The sequence below is a fragment of the Cibotium barometz genome, chromosome 29 (assembly GCF_041138505.1).
Source record: "Cibotium barometz isolate CiBa-2024 chromosome 29, ASM4113850v1, whole genome shotgun sequence".
NCBI classification, from domain to species: domain Eukaryota; kingdom Viridiplantae; phylum Streptophyta; class Polypodiopsida; order Cyatheales; family Cibotiaceae; genus Cibotium; species Cibotium barometz.
This window is the reverse complement of record NC_141074.1, coordinates 20276784-20299302: the sequence shown is the minus strand read 5'-3', so window position 1 is coordinate 20299302 and position 22519 is coordinate 20276784. Positions and strand designations below refer to the sequence as shown.

The following is a 22519-nucleotide window of genomic DNA, read 5'->3' as shown; positions in this document are numbered from 1 at the left end:
GGCTTCGACCCAACGTCCGACCCTTTGGCTTGCATCTCAGGCTTTCTCGTGACCGTTTGCTTTCCTGTCTTAGGAAGGAATACCTTCCTCTCCTCCCGGTGATAGGTGGTGTTATTAGGAGAACACCACCCCCCCCCCCCCCCCCCCCCCCGATAATAGGTGGTGTTATCAAGAGAGTGATGGAATCCCCCCCCCCCCCAACCGCCGCTTTGATTTTAGCTCGGACGGCTGGGATTCCATCTCTTTGTATCTATCTACATAGCCTCTCCGGAGTCACTTCTCATGTCATATCTCTTCCTTGCCTCCGGGGAGCTTCTATTCTACACCTATTCTGCAGAGAGTTGAGTACTCTAGCCTCCCAAGCCAATGCTTCATTTGCCGGCAACGGGACACATAACTAGAGCTTGTCCTCATCGTCAATCTAGGAGGCCTCCAGTGGTCCCCTCCCCTCTTTCCTCGCGTTCTCGGTTCAAATCCTCATCAGGGGGGTGGGAGGGAGACCGGCCCCCACGTGTCAGAGCACTAGGGCCTGGCCTCGGAAGATCCTGGTGTAGGAGAGTGGTGACCATTGGTCCGAGGCAAAACCATTGTCGGACTTCCAAAGCAGAGCAGCACCGCTAGGCATGCCAGTTTAGCAGGCCACAAGAGGATATGGTTTTGTCATAGAACCATTACGAGCACCCCCCCCCCTTCTCTTCCCCGCCACCGGCCCCCCTTTTTTGGAGACCGTTGCCTTGTCACGATCGCACTCCAAGCATCCAGATTTGTAGAAGCCCTATAAGACTTCAGAGCCTTCAACGGGCCCAGCCTCGCAGCCCGTGCGAGGGGGTTACCATACATAGCCGAGTATGAGTGGGAATCAACTTTCCGAGGCAAGACCCACACATAAGGAGTAGTACGTGGCTCTAGAGGGGTAGCTGTCCTTTTTACATCCCATCTCCGACAGATTCTCAGCATCGTCCGAAAGGACAAGGATGCACGGTATCTTTGGGTGCGGCTACAGCTTAGCAGTGACAGAGTCATCCACATTGCTGTGTGCTATTTTGCACCACGCCACTCCCTTTACACCGCACAGCATGGCCAGTCACCGTACTTACCATTATATGGGGATATCATGGAGTTCTCATAGCTAGGGAAAGTCCTCCTACTCGGAGATTTCAACGTCAGGACGGGAAGTCAGCACGTCCCACTACTCGATCTAGACGACCCTATCAGACTACAGGAGTTGGACATCACTGACATAGGGCTGCAGCGATCATCACAAGACTGTGAGGAGGTCACAGTGTATGGGAGATTTCTTAGAGGTGGGAGCTGCACATGGTCTGATTATCTATAACGGGATGTCTCGATGGCCCTCCTCCGGCGTCCTCACCTCCTTCCCTCACTCAAGAGGTACTAGCACCATGGACTACCTTATGGGATCTCCAGCTTTGGCACACCTTCTCCCCGACTTCTCCATCCCGCCACCCCCTTTTGAAGCTGCTGACCATGCCTACCTCTCTTTCACTCTTACCTGCACACCCATCCCTCCACCACCACCCCTCATCTCACATTACACTCGGGTCCTTTTTGATCACGAGCTTGACCTTGTTAACTCCAACCACATCTACCGCCAACTCCAGGATGTGGAACCTATTGTCCCCCTATCCACCCTCACATCACAGCTCACCACCATACTCCAAACATCCGCCACCGCTTCTTTCATCTGCATGCAACGGTCTACCGCCAAGCCACCTTGCGGTTCCATGCCCCATAACTGTTGATATGATGACGAATGCCGGGCCACACGCTCCCATCTTAAGCATGAGGTACGGATTGGGCAAATCACAAAGCGCCAAGCACAACGGATTTCTCAACGGCTCACCCAACGCAAGAAACGGGAGTTCTATGCTCGGAAAGAGCATGAGTTTTACCAACTTTTCTTAGGTCCGAACTGCAAAGAGGCCTGGAGGAAACTCCGAGAACATCGCCCTCCCACACCTATCACCTGCTCGAACACATGGCACTCCTATGCACGCTCCCTCTATCATATCTCCCACCAGCCACCCCTACACCCACCACCAAATCCCCCTCCCACCACCTCCACCTTCTTCACAAAGGGCATGGTCCTCAAGGCCATTCGTAGACTACGCAATGGGCGAGCCCAGGATCATGAGGGACTCACTGCCGAGTACATCTCGCATGCCAATGATACCCTGGCGCTTCCACCCTCTTGGTCACCAACACCATCACCCCCATCCTCAAAGCCGGAGATCCACTTGATCCTAATAATTACAGGACGATCATGATTGGCCACACATTGACCCCAAAATCTATGGATAAATTCGAAAGGCGAAGCTCCGTTCATTTACAAAGAGCCAAGGATGCAGAGCCTCAGGAGAGGCTGGCTTTCGGAGGAGCTATTCTATCCTTGACCATATCTTCACCCTCCGTGCCATCATCGAGGAGCGTAGAGCACGACATCAGAGGATTTACTGCTGCTTTGTGAAGTTCCGCAAAGCTTTTGATACTGTACCCCAGCCCGCCTCCTACACCGTCTACAGGAGATCGGAGTCCCATCTGACATGGTTTGGAGCATCATTGCCCTCTATGAGTCAAAGCCCCAGGAGGTACATCACAAGAGATTTCCAGCACTATTGCGGTGAAACAGGGCTGCCCTCTTATCACCCACTCTTTTCGGCCTCTACATTAATGAGATCTCAAGCTTCATTCACAGATTAGACGGGGCTGGTCCCACACTCGCAGGCATATTCATCCCCATACTACTTTATGCACATGACATCGTCCTCCTTTCAGACTCAGCCGAGGGGCTTCAGAGACAATTAGATGCCTTACAAGACTTTTGCACTCAGCAGGACCTCTCTGTTAACCTTGGTAAAACCAAGGTAATGGTCTTCAATACCTCTCGCCCCTTCACATCCAGATTGATCTTCACATATAGAGGGATCCTGTGGAGATTGTCTCATCCTATGTCTACCTTGGTGTCACTTTCAATGGCCCACGCTTTACCATGGTTCCCGCAGCACATGCCAGAGTGACGGGGATATGCAGCCTTGACCTTACTTAAGCGGTAGTGCTTCCAGGCACATTTCTCGGAGCCCAGGACGAAGGGCTGGCTTTTGGACACCCTCGTCACACCAACCTTGATGTATGGAGCAGCCTTCTAGGGGCCATATTGATGGGATCTCCTTCATTGATACCTGATGTGCGGGGTTTCACGATTTCCAGTAGGCCCATTGGCATAGCAGCCGATCATGCATACCTGAGTTTCACACTAGTAGGTAGATCCCCGAGAGATGGGCCAGCCACTCATTTACCTAGGTACCGGAGGATTTATCGAGATGCAACATTTGATGGCTTGTTCGCTTTAGACCCGCATAGTCCTCTCGATGAGATCACGAGAGGATTGGAAGGTGTACTACATGCATCTGCCTCATATGCCTTTCCCTGCACTATGACCCCTTCCACCCACCCCCGCAGCACTGCCCCACAGAACAGTTGGTATAATGATGAGTATCGTGAGACACGAGCATAGCTACAGCGTGAGATTGCCATTGGATCTCACACACATAGACAGGCCAAGATGATCTTTTGGCGCCTTGTGCGGAGGAAGAAACGAGCCTATCTGGCTAAGCTAGAGGAGGAGATCTACCAACTCTTCCTGCGGAAGGACAACAAGAGGGCATGGAAGATGTTTCAGGAGAGACAGCCTGGTACTCCGATCACTGCACCTGAGGCATGGCATACTTATGCTAGAGAGCACTATGATGCACCAGGACAGTCCCCCCATCCCCCCCCCCCCCCCCCCCACACACACACACACACTGGGAGCTAGACCGGCTAGCAGCACCTTTTTTACTATGCGGATGGTGCTAGATGCGATAGACAGGTTACAGAATGGAAAGGCACAGGATCATGACGGACTAGTTGGAGAGCACTTCTCATATGCACGAGACACTTTGGCTCCGCTCATCGTACATGTGTTTAATCGTGCTATTTGTGAGGGTTTCCCGACAAGCTGGACAGAGCATATCATTGTACCACTCTTTAAGAGTGGGGACCCCATGGTACCAGGCAACTACAGGACGATCATGATTGGTCATTACTTGGCCAAATTATATGGCTCTATATTGGAGCTGGAGCTGAGCCGATGGGCAGAGAGGCATGGTCATCGAGCACATGGACAGGCTGGCTTCAAGAGAGGATTTACTACCTTGAATCACATACTAACACTTCGGGCACTTATTGAAGAGGGCACGGCACAGAAGAGAAGGATATACTGTTGCTTTGTGGACTTCCGCAAAGCCTTCGATACCGTACCACGTGCCAGGCTTATGCACAGATTGCATAACATTGAGGTACCCGAGGTCTCTCATTATGTAGACAGATTGGGAGGCAAAGGGTGTAAGATTCCTCCCCAGCCTCTCAGGACGTCCAGTATCCTCCGCTGTAATCAAATTCCTCTTCAGAAATATAAAAGATCTTGTTTCTACCTGTTCTGGTTTAGAGAGAGAAAATATTCTAGAGAGAGGTTATTCAAATTTTGAATATTTTTGGATGGAAAAATATCTCTTCTTATTAAAATAAGTTTCCCCGAAACAGAAGTTCAAAAAGATTTTCAGAAGGTGCATTAGAAAGCAAGTATAATCTGTTCAAGAGGACTTATTTTAGGGGTCCAGATTTTCGAAAAAAATTTAAATTAAGATTTTGAGGAGCCAATCAGATTCATCGAAATGTGTGGAGAAGATAAATAGAAGAAATAAAAGAAATCCCCCCAAAAATGAGTAAATACTCACATAAGATGAAGAGTGGACTAAGGACCAAAGGAATTACTGAAAAAATGAATTTTTGACACCTCACAATGGGAATTCCCCCCTCGTGAAGGAGACGCCTACTTCACATGTGTGGTGGAGTTTAAAATTATCAAAAATTGATATATTTCATCTCTCCTCTCTCCTAATTCATGTCTAGTTCCAAAAAGTAAGCTAAACGGACCTAAAAATGATCAAAAATTGACCAAACTGATCTGAAAAATTCTAGAATCAGTTTGCTTGGTTAGAAGCTCACTTTTTCCTTTAAATAGAAGCCTCCCCCTGTGTTGAAGCTTAATAGAGTTCAATGCACTGTTACTCTACTCCTCCCAAGAGCCAAGAACTGTGAATTTCTTAATAATTCACTAAATTTTGACCATTCCCTCTTCTAAAGAATTGGTGGCCACTCTTGTTGCAAACAAGAGTAGATCCCTCAAACCATCAAGCCAAAGGAAAGCTCCCAGAATTTCATGTAAGTAAGAAATCTTACTTTTTCTTATTCTTTTAATGGTTTTCTAAATTGTTTGTTATCTTCAAATGATAAGCAGATGCTATGCCTTGCTGGAAAGGCTTTTCCCCTCTCTCATTCTTAAATTCGGCCCTTCTTTATCCTAGTTAAGTAATCTAATTATTGGAATTAAACTTTTCATATTGTTTCTCTTTCAAAAGTGAATTTTGATTAGTTTAGAGTGCTTAAAACCAATTGGAGATAATTTTTAAGTAATTTTAGGTTTAGAAAAATTGAAAAATGGTCAACCATACAAAGGAGGTTATAGCGAAATTTTCTAAAAATTTGTGAAATAAGTTTTATCTTTTATTATCCAAAAAAGAATAATCCCCACCAATTGTGTATTCTAAAAGTGTAATTTTGATTTTATACATAGGAAGATGCGTAAAGAAATTTATTTTTATTTCAGAAGAGTTATTTTCATCAATTTTCATTTTATGCATAGGAAGATGCGTAAAGAAATTTATTTTTATTTCAAAAGAGTTATTTCCATCGATTTTCATTTTATGCATAGGAAGATGCGTAAAGAAATTTATTTTTATTTCAAAAGAGTTATTTTCATCGATTTTTATTTTATGAATAGGAAGATGCGTAAAGAAATTTATTTTTATTTCAAAAGAGTTATTTTCATCAATTTTTATTTTATGCATAGGAAGATGCATAAAGAAATTTATTTTTATTTCAAAAGAGTTATTTTCATCAATTTTCATTTTATGCATAGAAAGATGCATAAAGAAATTTATTTTTATTTCAAAAGAGTTATTCTCATCAATTTTAATTTTATGCATAAATAGGTGCATAAAGAATTTATTTTTATTTCAAAAGAGTTCTTCTCATGAATTTTGATTCTATGCATAGAATGATGCATAAAGAAATTTATTTTTATTTCAAAAAAGTTATTCTCATTAAAATTGAATTTATGCATAGAAAGATGCATAAAAGATTTATTTTTATTTTGAAAGTGTTATTCTCCTTAAAATTGAAATTATGCATAAATAGATGAGTAAAGAATCTTTATATATATAAAAATAAGGATTCTCTTGCATTCTAAGAATGGATGGGATGAGATGGGATGTGAATCAAATAGATGAGAATGAATAGAGAATAGATGTGATGAAAATTGAAGTAATGAGAATGAGAGATAGATAGATGTGATGATATGTGATATGAATCAAATAGATGAGAATGAATGGATGGATAGATGTGATGAGAATGAGAAGTAAATAGATGTAATGAGATGGGATGCGAATCAGATAGATGGAAATGAATGGATGGATGGATGTAGATGTATGTGAAGAATAGAAGTGGATGTATGTTAAAGAATGGATGTGGATGGATGTATGTGAAAGGATAGATGTGGATGTATATGTGATAAGTATGGATATGGATGTAAGTGAAAGGATAGATGTGGATGTGTATGTGATAAGTATGGATGTGGATGTATGTGGATGTGGATGTGTATGTGATAAGTATGGATGTGGATGTATGTGAAAGGATAAATGTGGATGTGTATGTGATAAGTATGGATGTGGATGTATGTGAAGAATAGAAGTGGATGTATGTTAAAGAATGGATGTGGATGAGTGTATGTGAAAGGATAGATGGGATGTGTATGTGATAAATATGGATGTGGATGTATGTGAAAGGATAGATGTGGATGTGTATGTGATAAGTATGGATGTGGATGTATGTGGGAGAATATATGTGGATGTAAATGTGATGGATATGAACGAGAATTGAAGCGATGAGATGTGAAGATTGGATAGATATGAATGATAAGGGATGTGAATGAATGATATAGAATGTGAATGAATGTGATAGCATATGAATCGGGATGTGAATGAATGATATAGGATATGAATGAATGATAAGGGATGTGAATGAATGATATAGAATGTGAATGAATGTGATAGCATATGAATCGGGATGTGAATGAATGATATAGGATATGAATGAATGATATAGGATGTAAATGAATGATAAGGGATGTGAATGGATGTGATGTGCTGTGATGTGAATCGGGATGTGAATGAATGATATAGGATATGAATGAATGATAAGGGATGTGAATGGATGTGATGTGATGAGAATCGGGATGTGAATGAATGATATAGGATGTAAATGAATGATAAGGGATGTGAATGGATGTGATGTGATGTGAATCGGGATGTGAATGAATGATAAGGGATGTGAATGGATGTGATGTGATGTGAATCGGAATGTGAATGAACGATAAGAGACATGAATGAATGTGTTAGCTTGTAAATCAGGATGTGAATGAATGAGATGTGATGTGAAATGAATGTGATAAGATGCGATGTAAACTGGATAGATGTTAATGTATGTGAAGTAATGAGATATATGGGTAGATACAAGTGGGTGAGATCTGATGAGGAAAAATGAGGAAATAAGTAATGAGATAGAAAAAGATGTGATTAGATGAGAATGGGAATGCTTATGAAATGAGGTGGATTGATGTGCATGGATGTTTGAATGATGTGGATTGACGTGTGGATTGATGTGGATGGATGTATGAAAGATATGGATGGATGTGTGGATAATGTGGATTGATGTGGATGATGTAGATTGGTGTGTGTATGATGAGTGAATGATGTGGATTGATGTGGATGGATGTATGGATGATGTGGATTGATGTGTGGATGATGCGATTGGATGTGATTTGATGTAGGAATGATGTGATGTGATAGGGATCGATGATGAAAATAAAATTGTGGTAAGATGAAAAAAAAGATAAGGTCTAATGTGAAAGGATGCGGAGTAAAGAGAAAAGATAGAAATATTGTTGGAACTGTATTTGTTTGTGAAATCTGTTTTTAAATGACTGTTTTATGTCAAGAATGCTGGGGAAGCATTTTGATCGTCTTGTGAATGAGGTCATGGAGACCTATCTGTTAAAGTTGCAACTGTTGACGGAGAGTCATCGGAGGACGCCTTGCGTAGCAAGGTCGGCCGAGGTCTTAACCACCCTCCGTTTAATTAAATGGTGAGCTTCCGGTACAGTGGATGAGGGACCAAGGAAGCGGCCTATGAGTGAAGCGCTAGGTGACCTGCGAAGGATCCTAGAGGGTGCTGACCATACAGTGCTCGGGCTCTGGGTCGCCGAAGATACCCACGAGTACGTCGGGAAAGATTTTGGAACAAGGAGTAAGAGTTGTTTTCTGAATTCGGGCATGGATCTGGTTCATTGACCTTGCTGGTCCTCAACGGATGAGTCCATGGCTCTTTTATATGGATCTGTTGGTTGATCTTGCTGATCTTCAACGGAGATTCCATCTGGCTATTTTTATGTGATTATATTGTCGGGTACTATGAGCTAGGAACTATTGAAAAGGCCCCTGAGTGAACACGTGGTGAGCATTCTGGATGCCAATGATGCCATAGGTACACTGATGAAGGAAGGAATTGAAAATTAGGATTCAACTGGATAATTAGAGGATTATGATCAGTAACACTATGGTTTCATTAAATGATCGTTTTAAAGATTGTTGAATTTGTGAAAAAGGCAAGTTCATATTGGGTGTGTAAGTGGTGTGACTAGTTTTATGTTTGCATGAATATCCGGCTAGAGGGCCTGGGAACTCTTTTCCCTGGTACCCGGGACAAAACCTAACCAAATTCCTAATTGGATCCCATCACTACAGTGGTTGGGCGGTTGGCTAACCCATGGGACTGGATGGGGTTAGGCTAGACTATGGATCCGTAAATCGAGACTCAATTTCTGTATAGTACGATAGATGAGGTAAATCCTGGATAAAAATTGTTCTATAAAAGAATCAACGGCTGTGTCTCTCAATGAGGAAAAAAGCGTTGGTCTCTATGATCCAAGTACAATCTTTTCCCTGATCTAATTATGGGACTTACGGGTTCGGTCAGATCAGTTCAGTTAATTCAGGCTTTTGACTACGTTAGAGAAAAGTTATCCTCGAGGAATCGCCCGTGCTTTCCGGGCAAGGGAAGTTTTTCCGAGTTTGGTTTTGGAAGAACCGATGGATTAGTCTCTTGTCTGGATATCCGTGGGCGAGGCCCCGAGTGTGGGACCCTGCCCCGTGCAAGAAGTGCTACTTCCGCTGCTAGCACCCCCAAATTCGTTGCGCAATGGGGTCAGGGATCCTACACAGGGGCATGCCTGGCAGGAGTGTTGATACTCATCTTGTTATATGCTGATGATATTGTTCTAATCTCAGACTCTCCGGAGGGATTACAAAGACACCTCGATGCATTACAGGCTTTCTGTGCGGATAGAGATCTGACAATGAACCTTGGGAAAACCAAGGTTATGGTGTTTAACACCACACAGGCACGGGTGACGAGATCATAGCCTCAGTTCACTTTCCGAGGGGAGCCGGTAGAGTACGTCAGGTCATATGTCTACTTGGGAGTTACTTTCACAGGACTGCGTTTCTCCCTGAAGGAGACAGCAGCAGCTAGATTAGCTCGAGGGCATGCAGCCTTGGGGGCACTTGAGAGGCAGCGTGTACACATACAATTTCAGGAGCCACGCACCAAATTGTGGGTATTTGATACGCTTGTCACACCGACCCTCCTGTACGGAGCTCCAATTTGGGGGCCCAGTATACATCACAGATCTCAGAGAGGGACAGATGAGGGATGGAGGCAAATGGAGAGACCACTGATTATGATGATTGCCTGGCATGAGGGTTTTGGGCCCTTACGCTGGGTCATGGAGTTTGAGGATCAGAGATGCTTGGGATTGTTTCTACTTGAGCTCAGGAGACACAGAGAGACCCTCTTGGCAGACAGGAGGCCGAGCCATGATGTACCTAGACAGAGGACCCTGACAGATTTCTTCGGCGCCTCCTCCATTGGGCCATCAGGGCACCGACCACACTCCCAGGGAGTCACCACTGATAGAGCAGTTATCTTATGTCGTGCTCGTTGGCCACGCCCACCAGGATCCCAACCACGGCATCCTCACCATCGCCAGATCAGAGCCATTATTGCTCGGCATCGGAGGCGCCTACCTCGCTTCTACGACCTCTCCATTCTAGAAAGCCCCATGGCGGAGATACTTGATCTAAGGAGAGGGCAACACTTCAACAGATCAGCATACATGGATCTACCTAATATACATTTTTCAGTATTTTCCAGTATTTTCTACTCAGTATCATCTCGGAGTCTTACAGTTCTGTTCTTATAACTGTAGGACAATCAGTTTATTGTACTTTTTAGTCTCATTTAGTTGTTCTCTTTGATGAGACACCAACCTCAGATGTACTCTCAGTTTTGGTCTCATAGGCCACTATGGCCTCTTAGAGACGTTAATATATCATTTCATTTCTCTCTCATTAGGAACCAAGGTGTTGAATATTCATTATCAGAAGTATAATCCTACCTCTAAGCTTCCGTATGTTACACCTCGTACTAGGTACTTTGACCTCCCATAGACGTTATCCATTCACACTTAATCTCATTAGTGACGTGCAACCGTATTCCATTATTGGGTCCCACGTACTACCAACGTGTCCCACGCTTTACCAGCATGTCCACATTGGGGTCATAGTATAGAATCTACATAGGATAGTCCAAGTGTCGGTGTAATTCAGGGCACACCATCTTCATCAACAACCATCATTTCATGTAACCCCAACTTAACATTAAGGGGGTGTAATAAGATCTAGTGTGTTTGGCAATGACTACTTATAATGGTTGAATAACCTTGGAGTCAATGTTCTCTAGGTGCAGCTCTGTGAATCTAGAGTCGTTTGATGAGTAAGTGTGGCTGAAAAATCATCAAATAGATGGAGTCAATTTAGGACACGTGAAGAAACTATACGAGATTAGAATCAAAAGAATTTAGGAGAAATCGTTGGGCTAACTAGAAACAGATGGATTTTGTAATATCTAAACCTGCACAGGATAGTCTAAGTTTAGCCACTGTAACTTGGTTGAACACAATGCTAATCAATACACTTAAATACACTAAGATTTGAAGGACACTTGCTCAAATACAAGAAGTAAATTGCTGAATTGACAAGAGACACACAATGAGCCGGAACGGCCGACCCCTCCCTTGAGTAAATTGTATTACTATTGGAGAAATTCAATACATAGCTTCACGGGCATCCATAAACAAAACCTCCATGCCAATGCATATGAAATTCAGCATTTAGAAAACAATGGTATGTCGATGTAGATCACCAAGGAGCTGCCTTGATGCCCGGCCCGACTTCAGTACCCATATTCTCTACCATTGGCTCTATGTTCTACCAAGCAAGGTAGCAACATCTTTAAGAGCACATAGGACAAGAGAAATACTACACAGGGCGGCTAAACAAGGAGTCCTGCCCTTCTACTGAATAAGTAATGACAACACATTGTCCAATTAGCTTACCAGTCTTCATAGAACTTGTTGCAAGCGGAAGCCTTCGCATTGGAAGCTTTAGAAGTGTTGATATCTTCGATTTGCCGCAATCCTTCGCGACAAAAGTCTTCAAGAGGATGAAGGGAACCCTGGGAAAGCTTCCCCTATGGTTCAACTTGAGAAAGGAAGGCTGAAATTAGGGTTTTCAGCAAAAAGACCAGAAATTACAGCAAAAATGAGAGCTGTTTTGCTGAATTTCAGTCATTGGGAGTGAGTAGGAGAGTGATTAGTACTTGGAAACACTCTTGGAAGCACCCTAGCAAGTTGGGTATGGCTATGGAGAGCTTGGAAAATGGAAAAAAATAGTGGAAAAACAGAGTTTTCAGCCTCCAAAAATCCTCATGAAGAGAAAACACGAATTTTCTCTTAATAAGTGAGTGAATTGGGGTCCAATCAGGTGAGAGGACATGGGGAGATGCCCATTTATAAGTAAAAAGGGAGGATCATGTCCTGGACATTGAGTCTTGTCCGCCTCGGGACTTCAGTGAATGTGAACTTGGAAGCGGTCATAATTTATAAGTGACTTTTGGGCGCCCAAACTTTAATGAAGTGGAAACGCACTCACTTATAAATATTGTCTAAGTCCTAAGGGCCTAGATTGGGTAATACTTACCACCTGTTCACATGCCACACAACCATGTCAGCAGACAGTTTCACACGCACGGTTCACGAGCGGGCTTCCCCTAGCCCGGAACTATACATAGGCCATGCAAGCATGAAAACAGCATGCAATATCATTTGCAGGCAAGCACATAAAGATGCTATGCAAAAAAGCACTGGCATGAGCAATTTCCGTTCATGAAACCATATAAGACCAGGCGTCTCCAGGCAAGTATATGCGATACCAGACCCAGTGAAAAGCCAATCCTCCAGGCGTTTCCGGGCATGTACACAAAGACACAAGTCCCAGCGGAAAGCCAAGTCCTCCAGATATTCCGGGCATGATAATGTCAAGTCCCAGCGGAATATCATATCCAACTATACAGCATGACACGTGTCAATCACATGCATAGGCACATTCCATAAGCCATGGACACCAATCCAATATGCACATAGTGTGAAAGCAAGAGTGAACCATTCGGGTGGCCAAATGGTGACAGCCACTCCATGTAATTCAAGGCACAGCATCTTCATCAACAACCATCATTTCATGTAACCCTAACTTGACATTGAGGGGTGTATTAAAATCTAGCGTGTTTGGCAATGCCGACTTGTAATGGTTGAATAACCTTAGAGTCACTAAAAACTCTACCCGCTACTAGAAATGGGAGTTTCAAGCTGAGGGATCACGTACGGTGAAAACATTCTCCCAGGAGGCGATGAGTAGTATAAGGGTCTGGAGCCTAGCGGCTCTCGAAACGGCAGCTTCTGCAGTGGAAGGGGACTCTAGAACTTGACCCATGGAACGCCCAATCACTGGGAGGAATGCATGATACTTCTTGAGGAAGCCAGGGAAGCAAACCGAGACCGGAAACCTGAGACACTGGCTAACGGAGACAGCTCTCCATTGGGCAAGTAGACCCAAGAGCCCCCCACTACTGCAAGCAGGCTCAATGCCAAGGTCTTCATGGCCAAGGACGGTAAATCAGAATCAAGCAGAATATAGCCATTACCAAGGAAAGGATGTTGACGATGCACCCTTGCTCGCCAACTAGGGCAGCTTGGAAGAGGTCTTGAATCTGTCCCCGGGATGACCTACTAACGAACTAGCAAATAAAGGTGGTGGCTTGAAAGAGACCATTGAAGAGGCAAGGAGCTAGAGGTCACACTTCGGAAAGGTGACAGCTGATGGCAGCCTCAGAGTAGAATGGCTGCCATGGAGTCCTCTCAAGGGGGGATACCCAAAGGGCACCAACTTTTGTCAACTGAGCATGGGCAACTGTAAAACCACATACAGGGAGGCGAAGGTGAAGAGGTACGGGATGGTTGAGAGACTGTACAGTGGCGATTTGAAAAGAGCGAGCATAGCTGAGGGCATATGGGGTAGCATTTGGAGGCCTGGGCAAGGTGCCTGAAGGAAGACGGAGGACCTGCAGAGAGGATACCGGGGAGAGAAGTTGCAGCGAACAGAGGATAGCTAAGGGGTGGAGCTGGATGAGAGGGAAGGGGACAACCTCCCGGGGCCAAGGGATGTTGTGGTTGGGGCGCGGGGGACAACACAGCAGGGACGGTGAAGGGCGAAGTAGGACAGGGGGCTGGCTATGCGCCCCCAGAAAACGAGGAGGGGGGCCCCCTTGGTGGGGGGGGGGGCCGGGGGCCGGGGGCGATGTTTGGCTCATAGTCGGGACTCAGGAGCCCCAGCTTGTCAAGTCACTACACCTTGAATTCTCCTTCCATAGCTGCCATGGGAAAAAAAATGCAAATCCTGCTACCTACTACCTAGATCTAGACTTGCCTAGACTCTCCTTCGCACCTACAACTAAGAGCCTAAACTATATGCATGGCTCTGAACAAATGTAACATGCTATGCAGCAGCACACTTGATTAAGTGCTTCATTTAACACTATTAACATTAATTAGATAGAGATTTGTGCTTCAACCTAATTTACTGTATATGCATTAGCTGAACGAATAATCATTACAATAATTGTACAGATCAAGACTTCGCTTGGACGCATGAATGATGTGCATTAACCTCTACTGCATGATGCGTACTAACAATACCGATTGCTCCAATGCAGCAAACTGCTATTCCAGGCTGCCTTCTACTAGCTTGGACTTGTGAACTACTGACTCAGGACAGAAGCTTGATAAACCAATGTTCAATGCTTAATACTGGCCCAAATCTTGCTATTTACAGGCTCGTAATAGCTCCAGTCTGCCAGTTTTTTCCAAGCCCCAAAATTATGTCATAAATTCATTAAACGTGTTCATATTGGGCTAAATTTTTGGATGCTTGGCATGGCCACTTTTGGGTGCATGTTCGGGCTGGTAAGGAGCCCCAAAACTTGCATGTCCACATGCCACGCAATTAATTGGTGCGCGTGACAATGTCATCAAGAAGTATTTTGCACACAAGCAAATACAGCAAGCATCATCTCGATAATCACTGAAGTCATTCTCGTCAGCTACTCAGAAAACCAGAATTTAGTGACATGCTTTCATTAATTTAGGGACCCATGCCATGTGATACAAGAAGCTTCATGAGCAATTGAGGAGCATCCATAGAACTTGGAAAGTATCTCAATCCATATGGTTTTGGACTAATGGCAGTGCCATTGTTGATCATTCCTAAAGCACAAAAAGCAGTTTTTAACCCTGCAGCTCTACTTGCTGGCTAAGTAGTCTTTCTTTGCCAGGCCTTTGTATTTACCTGAAGGAAAGATGCACATCACATAGAAGAGTGCTCATACTCTGCCAAAGATGTGATAGAAGATGACAACAAGCTTGGAAGCATGGCTCTTGACAGCATGTTCTACATAAGTTACTCAACAATGCAAACTTTTTAATCCATAAGCATGGCTCTTGACAGCATGTTCTACATAAGTTACTCAAAAATGCAAACTTCTTGATCCACACACCTACTTTCCTATCCCTCATCTTTTTTAAGCACATCACAGCCTAGGAGTGTGGCAAAGAACACAGCGCGACATGAAAGGAGAGATACCTAGCACAGACGCACAGCCCACTTGGCAACAAGTTCTATGTAGCACATGCTCAATTTCCTCTTTTTTATCTTTTTTTTCCCCAACTAGCCTAGGCCCAACATCCTCCCGTAGTTACCATTTTTTCACCGCATGTAGGTGCCCACCTGTAGGCGCTTTTTACCCGCCCAGAGACGATGCTGCCGAGGAAGCTTTGAACCCGTGACCTCCTGGTCCTAGGCAAACACCTTCACCACTTGGGCTATCACCTCATTGGCTTCCTCTTTTTTATCTTGACACCACCCTTACGAGTTAAAAATCATTCAAAAACAGCATATGCTTGAAACCCTTACTAATTTACTACCTAAACTTGATGGTTAAAATATGAACGCATTAAACAAGGCATCCCTGTTGTGTTACCTCTGTGTGAGATCCAGGGCCTTCTGGAAAGGGCTCTTTGGGCAAAATTGCAAAAATTTGTCCAACAATGAAAGGAAACAACTCTTGAACAAGATCCTTCATCCCAGACTTGAACTTGCTCATGAGCTGATTGATAAGAACCAGAAACTCCACCATTTCCCTTGGCTGCCTCATGAGAACACTTCATATTAGCTTTCAAGGAATTGAGTTCTTTTGAAAGTATACACAACCTTCTCTACTTAAATATGCACAGCACTGCACACTACAAAGGAGTAGTTCTGAGCAAAGAACGCAGTTACGCACCATATTTGTCTGCTAAATCAAACATTCACATGCATAAAAATGCCATAAAAAATGGAGGCTAAACACAAGCTTAGATTAAACGAAAAAATTTCGAAACTTTTAAGAAGACAAATATAAAAACCTAATTATAAAATCTAACAAGGTATTGTGAAGGCTCCTAGGAAAATATGTCTCTAGTTAAATTTTAAGTCTAGAGATGTGCTGTGCAATACTAAATCAAGATATCATGTAATTCAGAATTTTTATGCTCTCATTCATTAACTCAAACTCCAATCAAATCTAATGCAATGGCTGTAAGAACAATACCAAAAAAGATAATTCGATCAACTCTCAAGCACTCACAGATACCCCCTCCCACCCTTTGCACACCCCTGTTCTATCCCATTTTCCCTTCTCCACTGGTGTTTCCTCACTTCCTGCTCGTTTCCTCTTTTGCGCTCCAATTTCCACTTCAGCTCCTGTTTAATTCAATTTTCCCCTTCATGCCCCCAATTTTTCCTTCGGCCCCTGCTTTTCTTCATTTCCCCCAGTAAGTCCCATTTTCCCCCTTTTCTTCCCCCGTCTTCCTTGCATCCCCTGTTTTCCCTCTTTTGCCCCCATTTCTGCCCTTCTCCCTGTTCCCCCCCCCTCCCCGTGTGGCCCAGCCCATCCCCCACCCCCCTTTTTTGCCGTGGCCCTCACCACCTCGCCTCCCACTGCGCCGCCCCCTCCCTATGGCCCCCTTGGTTCTCATGCACATTTTACGTGGTAGCTAGGGCGTCCTCTGGTCCTTCCCTTTCGGAGGACTCCAATCCCAACTGGTCCCTACAGGCCGCCCTCAACTGCCAATTTTCGTAAGGGACCTCCACTCCTTTCCTCTTCAAACGCCTCCCTTTAGGCTACAACCCACAACCTTGGTCTATGAGTTCATCAGCACCTGAACTGCTTGTGGCCAACTCCACGACCGGTGATTGAAAGCTCCATCAACCACGTTCTTGAGCCCCCAGACAACGGCAGCAATGGCATCAGCCCTCACTTGGGCAGCAAGAATCCATACCCCTCAATTGCTGGTTTCCTTTCTGGAAAGCCTCCCCCGCATAGTTGTTTCTCGTACCTGTACGAACCCATTCGTACCATACGGTTCATACGGTACATTACCGTACGATATCGTACGGTTTCGTACGGTACGAGGTCCCCCCCCCCCCCCCCCAAAAAAAAAAAAAAACTTTTAGGAAAAAATTTTCAAATGCTTTAAAAAAATATAGAAACCCTGCTTAACGAAGATCCCAAATGCCCGCAATACTTCACAACTTTCGTGTCCACTTAGTATTCCATATGGGGTTGTTGAGAGACATAAAAAATCTGGCAAGGTAGACTGGTAGTGTACACTTGATTGGTAGGATGAGAGAATCTTGCTACATCACTTGGAGATCCCTGGTATAGGTAGGCTAGACAGTTAGATTCTCAAGTTATGTACGAGGGAGAAGATTTGGACATGGCCATTTTGATCTAGAGAGGAGTCCCTAAACCTATCACCCTAGATGCACTGCTCGTATTTGTGCAAGGACGGTCCCTTAGTCATAAACGCTACACTGGGAGACCTTTGGTATTGCATTACCCATTCAGGTTCTTTTTTGGAGACAATCGGGGAGATCAAACTGGGAAACACACATATCTATGTTCTCGTTCCTCAAGCACTGTAGACTCCCCCCCCCCCCCCCCCCCCCCCCCCCCCCCCCCCCAGGTTGTAAGTGTTTTAAAAAAAACCGTATTTTATCGTACGATAATCGAAAATTTCATATCATACCAAAAATTCCCATACGGTATCGTATCATATGGTATCGTATTTTCGTACCATGACAACTATGCTCCCCCACACCATGAACGTGTTGGAACGAGTACAGAAAGTACGGTATATTAACATTGTTGATGTTTTTCTTTTACATACAAATAAAAAATATGAAACATTGCAAATTGAGGATTTGTGATGAATTGGGAGAAATTGGAGATGAGGATTACTAAAATCCGAGCAGCTGAGAACCAAGCGAGGCTCTCGACCAAACCTAAGAGCCTCGTGTCATTGGACCGAGGGAGTCAATTATTTCTTGAATGGGAAACAAGTTTTCAACATACTAACTCAATCAAAATTAAGAGTTGACATCTTGAAGTTATCTCCTAATTTTGAAGTTATGGGTGTGGCAAACGTCGTTAGGCAAGCAACAAGCCGCGTACCCCCGGCAGTATCTTCGGGCCATAATCTGTGTAAAATAGGTTAGCTTGCCCTCACGGGGTTTCAGCTCCTTGTCCTGGCCATTGTAGCACGTGTGTTACCCGTCTGCTGGTGGCGCTTTTGCATTTCTATCTAATGTGCCAATCTGAATACGAATCGAGACGATCCGACTTGAATGGATAACTTCATACTCTCAAAACATGTGTTCTACTGATTGAACTACGCCCCCGTCCTCATTCCGTGTGCAACACATATCATATGGGCAAACACAAGGGAGCTATTGTTTATATGTGCCCATAGCCCTTTCTTCTTTTTCTAGAGTTTAGACTTTATATATATACCTTGATGAATCCAGGAACATGTCCTAATTCACCTTTTACGAATGTGCATGTTATATACTCATGGTAGTCAACCCACAAGACTATATAACTATCAACTCCATTATGCATCGTATGGACTAGATACTGCAACATCCCCACTAACGTCATCAGTGCCCAATAGTGGGTGTAGAACTCTGTATCAAGATATGCTCTCACACACGCACTCCACACACACACACACACACATAAGAGCATATATTCACACACAGCCCTTGGTACTGAGTTTCTGTCAAACCTCCGGAGATGCAGGGCAAACTCAGCCATAATGAAGCCTAGCACTAAGGGAAGTACAAATAGAAAGAATTAGTACAGCAAATAAGTAGTTGATAGGGCAAATGCACCGCTAAAGACAGAAAGAATAAGCACAATATCAACTAGCCGCAACTCAGACGAAAACTTCACAATGTGAAATGAAATTTGCATGTCCGCTAATACGACTGAATTATATACCTAGATGACTCCCAGAACATGCCCAAATTCACCTTTTAGGAACGTGCATGTTATATACTCATGGTAGTCAACCACAAGACTATATAACTATCAACTCCATTATGCATAGTATGGACTAGATACTACGACATGCCCAAATTCACCTTTTAGGAACGTGCATGTTATATACTCATGGTAGTCAACCCACAAGACTATATAACTATCAACTCCATTATGCATAGTATGGACTAGATACTACGACATGCCCACTAACGTCATCAATGCCCAATAGTGGGTGTAGAACTCTGTATCAAGATATGCTCTCACACACGTGTGCTCCACACACACACACACACACACATAAGAGCATATATTCACACAAAGCCCTTCGTACTGAGTTTCTGTCAAACCTCCGGAGATGCAAGGCAGACTTAGCCATAATGAAGCCTAGCACTATGGGAAGTAGCAAATAGAAAGAATTAGTACATCAAATAAGTAGCTGATAGACAATGCACCGCTAAAGATAGAAAGAATAAGCACAATATCAATTGGCCGCAACTCAGACGAAAACTTCACAATGTAAAATCTACATGTCCACTAATACGACTGAATTATATACCTAGATGAATCCAGGAACATGCCCAAATTCACCTTTTAGGAACGTGACACGGTCCCATCCCATCACATTGTTGAAACTATGGCATAAGGGTGTGTCGTTGGCAGCAATAATAGTTCACGAATCTTTTTTTGGTTCACCACTTCGATCGTATCAGCGCTAGAGAGAAGTCGCTTTCTCGAGAGCCTCCTCAAGGCTACCTCATTATTTCGAAACTTCATTCCACTCCTATGGCCGCCTCACCCTGTTCTCTGCTCCTCAAGGATACAGGTTGTTGATTGCGCTTGAATGGCACCTCTAGTGCAACACATCTTTCAGAATACGAGCAAATGCTTAGATCTGTATTTCTTAATGATTTGAACTCCTTATTCGATTGGCAAGTACGTGGGGCCAGAATGTATGCGAACCGTTCGACTATGACCTCATTTCCTAAGCCAGAGGGGAACCGCACGAGAGATGGGCTGGCAAGAGCAAACAGCAACTCGTTTCACTCTCGTAATTTGGGGAGAGAAAATGGGATTCGAACCTCAACTTTTGCTTTTAGAGATCATAATTCCGCCATTGGAACCACTCTCCAAACCAAGTAGTTATTTCTCTTTCCAATGAGGGGTCCAATCGAGGTGCCGAAGACCGCAGGTGTACCACATTCTATTTACCAGTTTCTCCGAAAGGTCATGTCCGAGGACTTTGACTTGATGGTGTAGTGTGACGAGGAGGCAAGAATTCCCATGAATTCTCGCTTTCCGGGAGTTGGTCAAACCCAACCCTAATTGCTCGGATAGCAACCAATGCACATTGCTAGGTGATAAGGTGGGTTTTCCTTCAAAGAGGCTTGCTTTCCTGAAAAAGCCACTCCGCATGTCCCTGGTGACACTTCCAATCGTCTGCCCTCTGGCTCAAGTATTTCTGCTTTCATCTAATGTCGGCAACGGATAGGATTCCTTCCACGCTCTGTTCACAGCTTGTGGAGTCATTGTTGGGAAGCGACATTGCGATGAGTTGGATGTATTTAATGCATAGGGCCTAGGCCGTTTGATGTCCCAAAAGGCAATAGGTATGACCCACTTCTTGAAGAGGAATGGGTTATGTTCTATACCAGTACCCCTTTAGGGGCTTTGTCCGGGTGGGGAATCTTTGGATTACTGTGCCACTTGTTGATACAGCAAGCGGCTTACTTAGTAAGTTACGACGTGGTTCTCCAATTAAGCTATCCTCGGAGATGACCTAGTAATAGGTTCAAAGAAGGTGGTAAAGCAATACTTGCGTCTTGCTCAAGGTGATTGGGGTCGAAGTTTCATGGCACAAGTCTCTTGAGTCATGGAACAATTCGCTTGAGTTCACTTCGCGATTCAAGTGGCAGGGAATTGATATATCCCCGATCTCGTTCAAGCTTGTTACCGCTGCTAGAGTTGCTCTAATCTAGTCTTCTATGTTGGTGACCCGACCTAGGGAGTTCAAAGAGGTTCGCCTCACTGAAATGTTCCGACTCACAACAAATGCGAAATGAACGGAACTTCTTATTTATGAAGCATCTATAACAGTGAATTTTCGGGCACTTGATTCATTCCAAATGAGGATTGGCAAAAAATGAGCCGGGCGAATTAACCCACTCTATGGGCTCTAAGTGACCTAGACTAATTCCTGAACACCATGCGTTCACGCTGAGGCGAATAGCCGCCTTGCCGGAGATTGACGCAAATGATCTATTGTGTGTGAATTGAAGTATACATCACATACACGGTACTGATCACATATGTATTGAGAGGTAACAGTAGGAGTTGGCTATTTAATTGCTCTGCCAATGACTTACGAGACTTATTCGGGCTACTTTACCTTCCCGTTCTGGGGAAGGCAGTGTTCCCCTATTTCATTCTTACAGGGAAGTTTTAGATAATTATGGTGAGGTCAAGGAATACCACAACATTGGGTTTTTCATACTCAACCTCCGAATAATGTGGGTAGTAATGGTCTACTAGACAATGAAAAGAAAAAAGAGAAGTTTTTTTTCTTTCATGATACTTTTCAGGTATCCAATAACCTTTATGACCAAAAAGATAATACGAAGAATCTTTATGAATCTTTAAGAGTTGACATCTTGAAGTTATCTCCTACTCCAAACAGTACTTCAAAATTAGTCCACACCACGCAGTACTTCAAAATTAGTACACACGTCAAATACATACATACATACATACATACATACATACATATATATATATATATATATATATATATATATATATATATATATATATATATACACACACACACACATATATACACATATACACATATATATATATATATACCATCATAAGACCATATGAATCTGAACATACAAATAATTTTAAAAGAAAGAAGAGAATCACTAAAATTCTAAATATAGACACCCAGGAAGAAATAATAATAATAATAATAACTTGCAAAACTAGACAAATACATAACTAAATCACACATGCCCACATAGACACACATAAATTCTTTAATATACTCAATGTAGTACGAAAAGGTGTGTATTCTCGGTGGCAAGCCATAGGCTGCACCATCAAAAGGGTTCTTGTTGTAACTATTTGGCCCTCCTAGCTCTATTTCACATGATGAAACCCATGCCCGGACACCAGACAAGTGGAAGAAGACACGGGGACAGGGTCCATAAGGTTTTATTAGATGGACCAAAAAGCCAAAAGCCGCTTTTTTCAAAAAGCAAGGCCCTAAAGCTAGAAAAGCAAAGCAAGAACTTTAGACTAAAGTTGAGTAATATTTTACTATTAAAAATACCAAAAGCAAAGTAAAAGGCCAAAGCAAAGAAAAAGCATCACTTTTTGGCAAAAAGCAAGGCTTCCCCAAGTATAAAAG

At 43.6% G+C, this 22519-nt stretch overlaps 1 protein-coding gene across 3 annotated transcripts in view; it reads right to left on the bottom strand.

Moving 5' to 3' along the window:
* Positions 1-22519, bottom strand: part of PSD (ARM repeat superfamily protein) — a 67438-nt gene that overhangs the window by 3091 nt on the left and 41828 nt on the right. For all 3 annotated transcript variants that reach the window (XM_086822967.1, XM_086822968.1, XM_086822969.1), the window contains one exon: positions 15727-15891. In XM_086822967.1, the coding sequence (XP_086679093.1) occupies positions 15727-15891 (165 nt within the window). The remainder of the gene's footprint in view (positions 1-15726; positions 15892-22519) is intronic.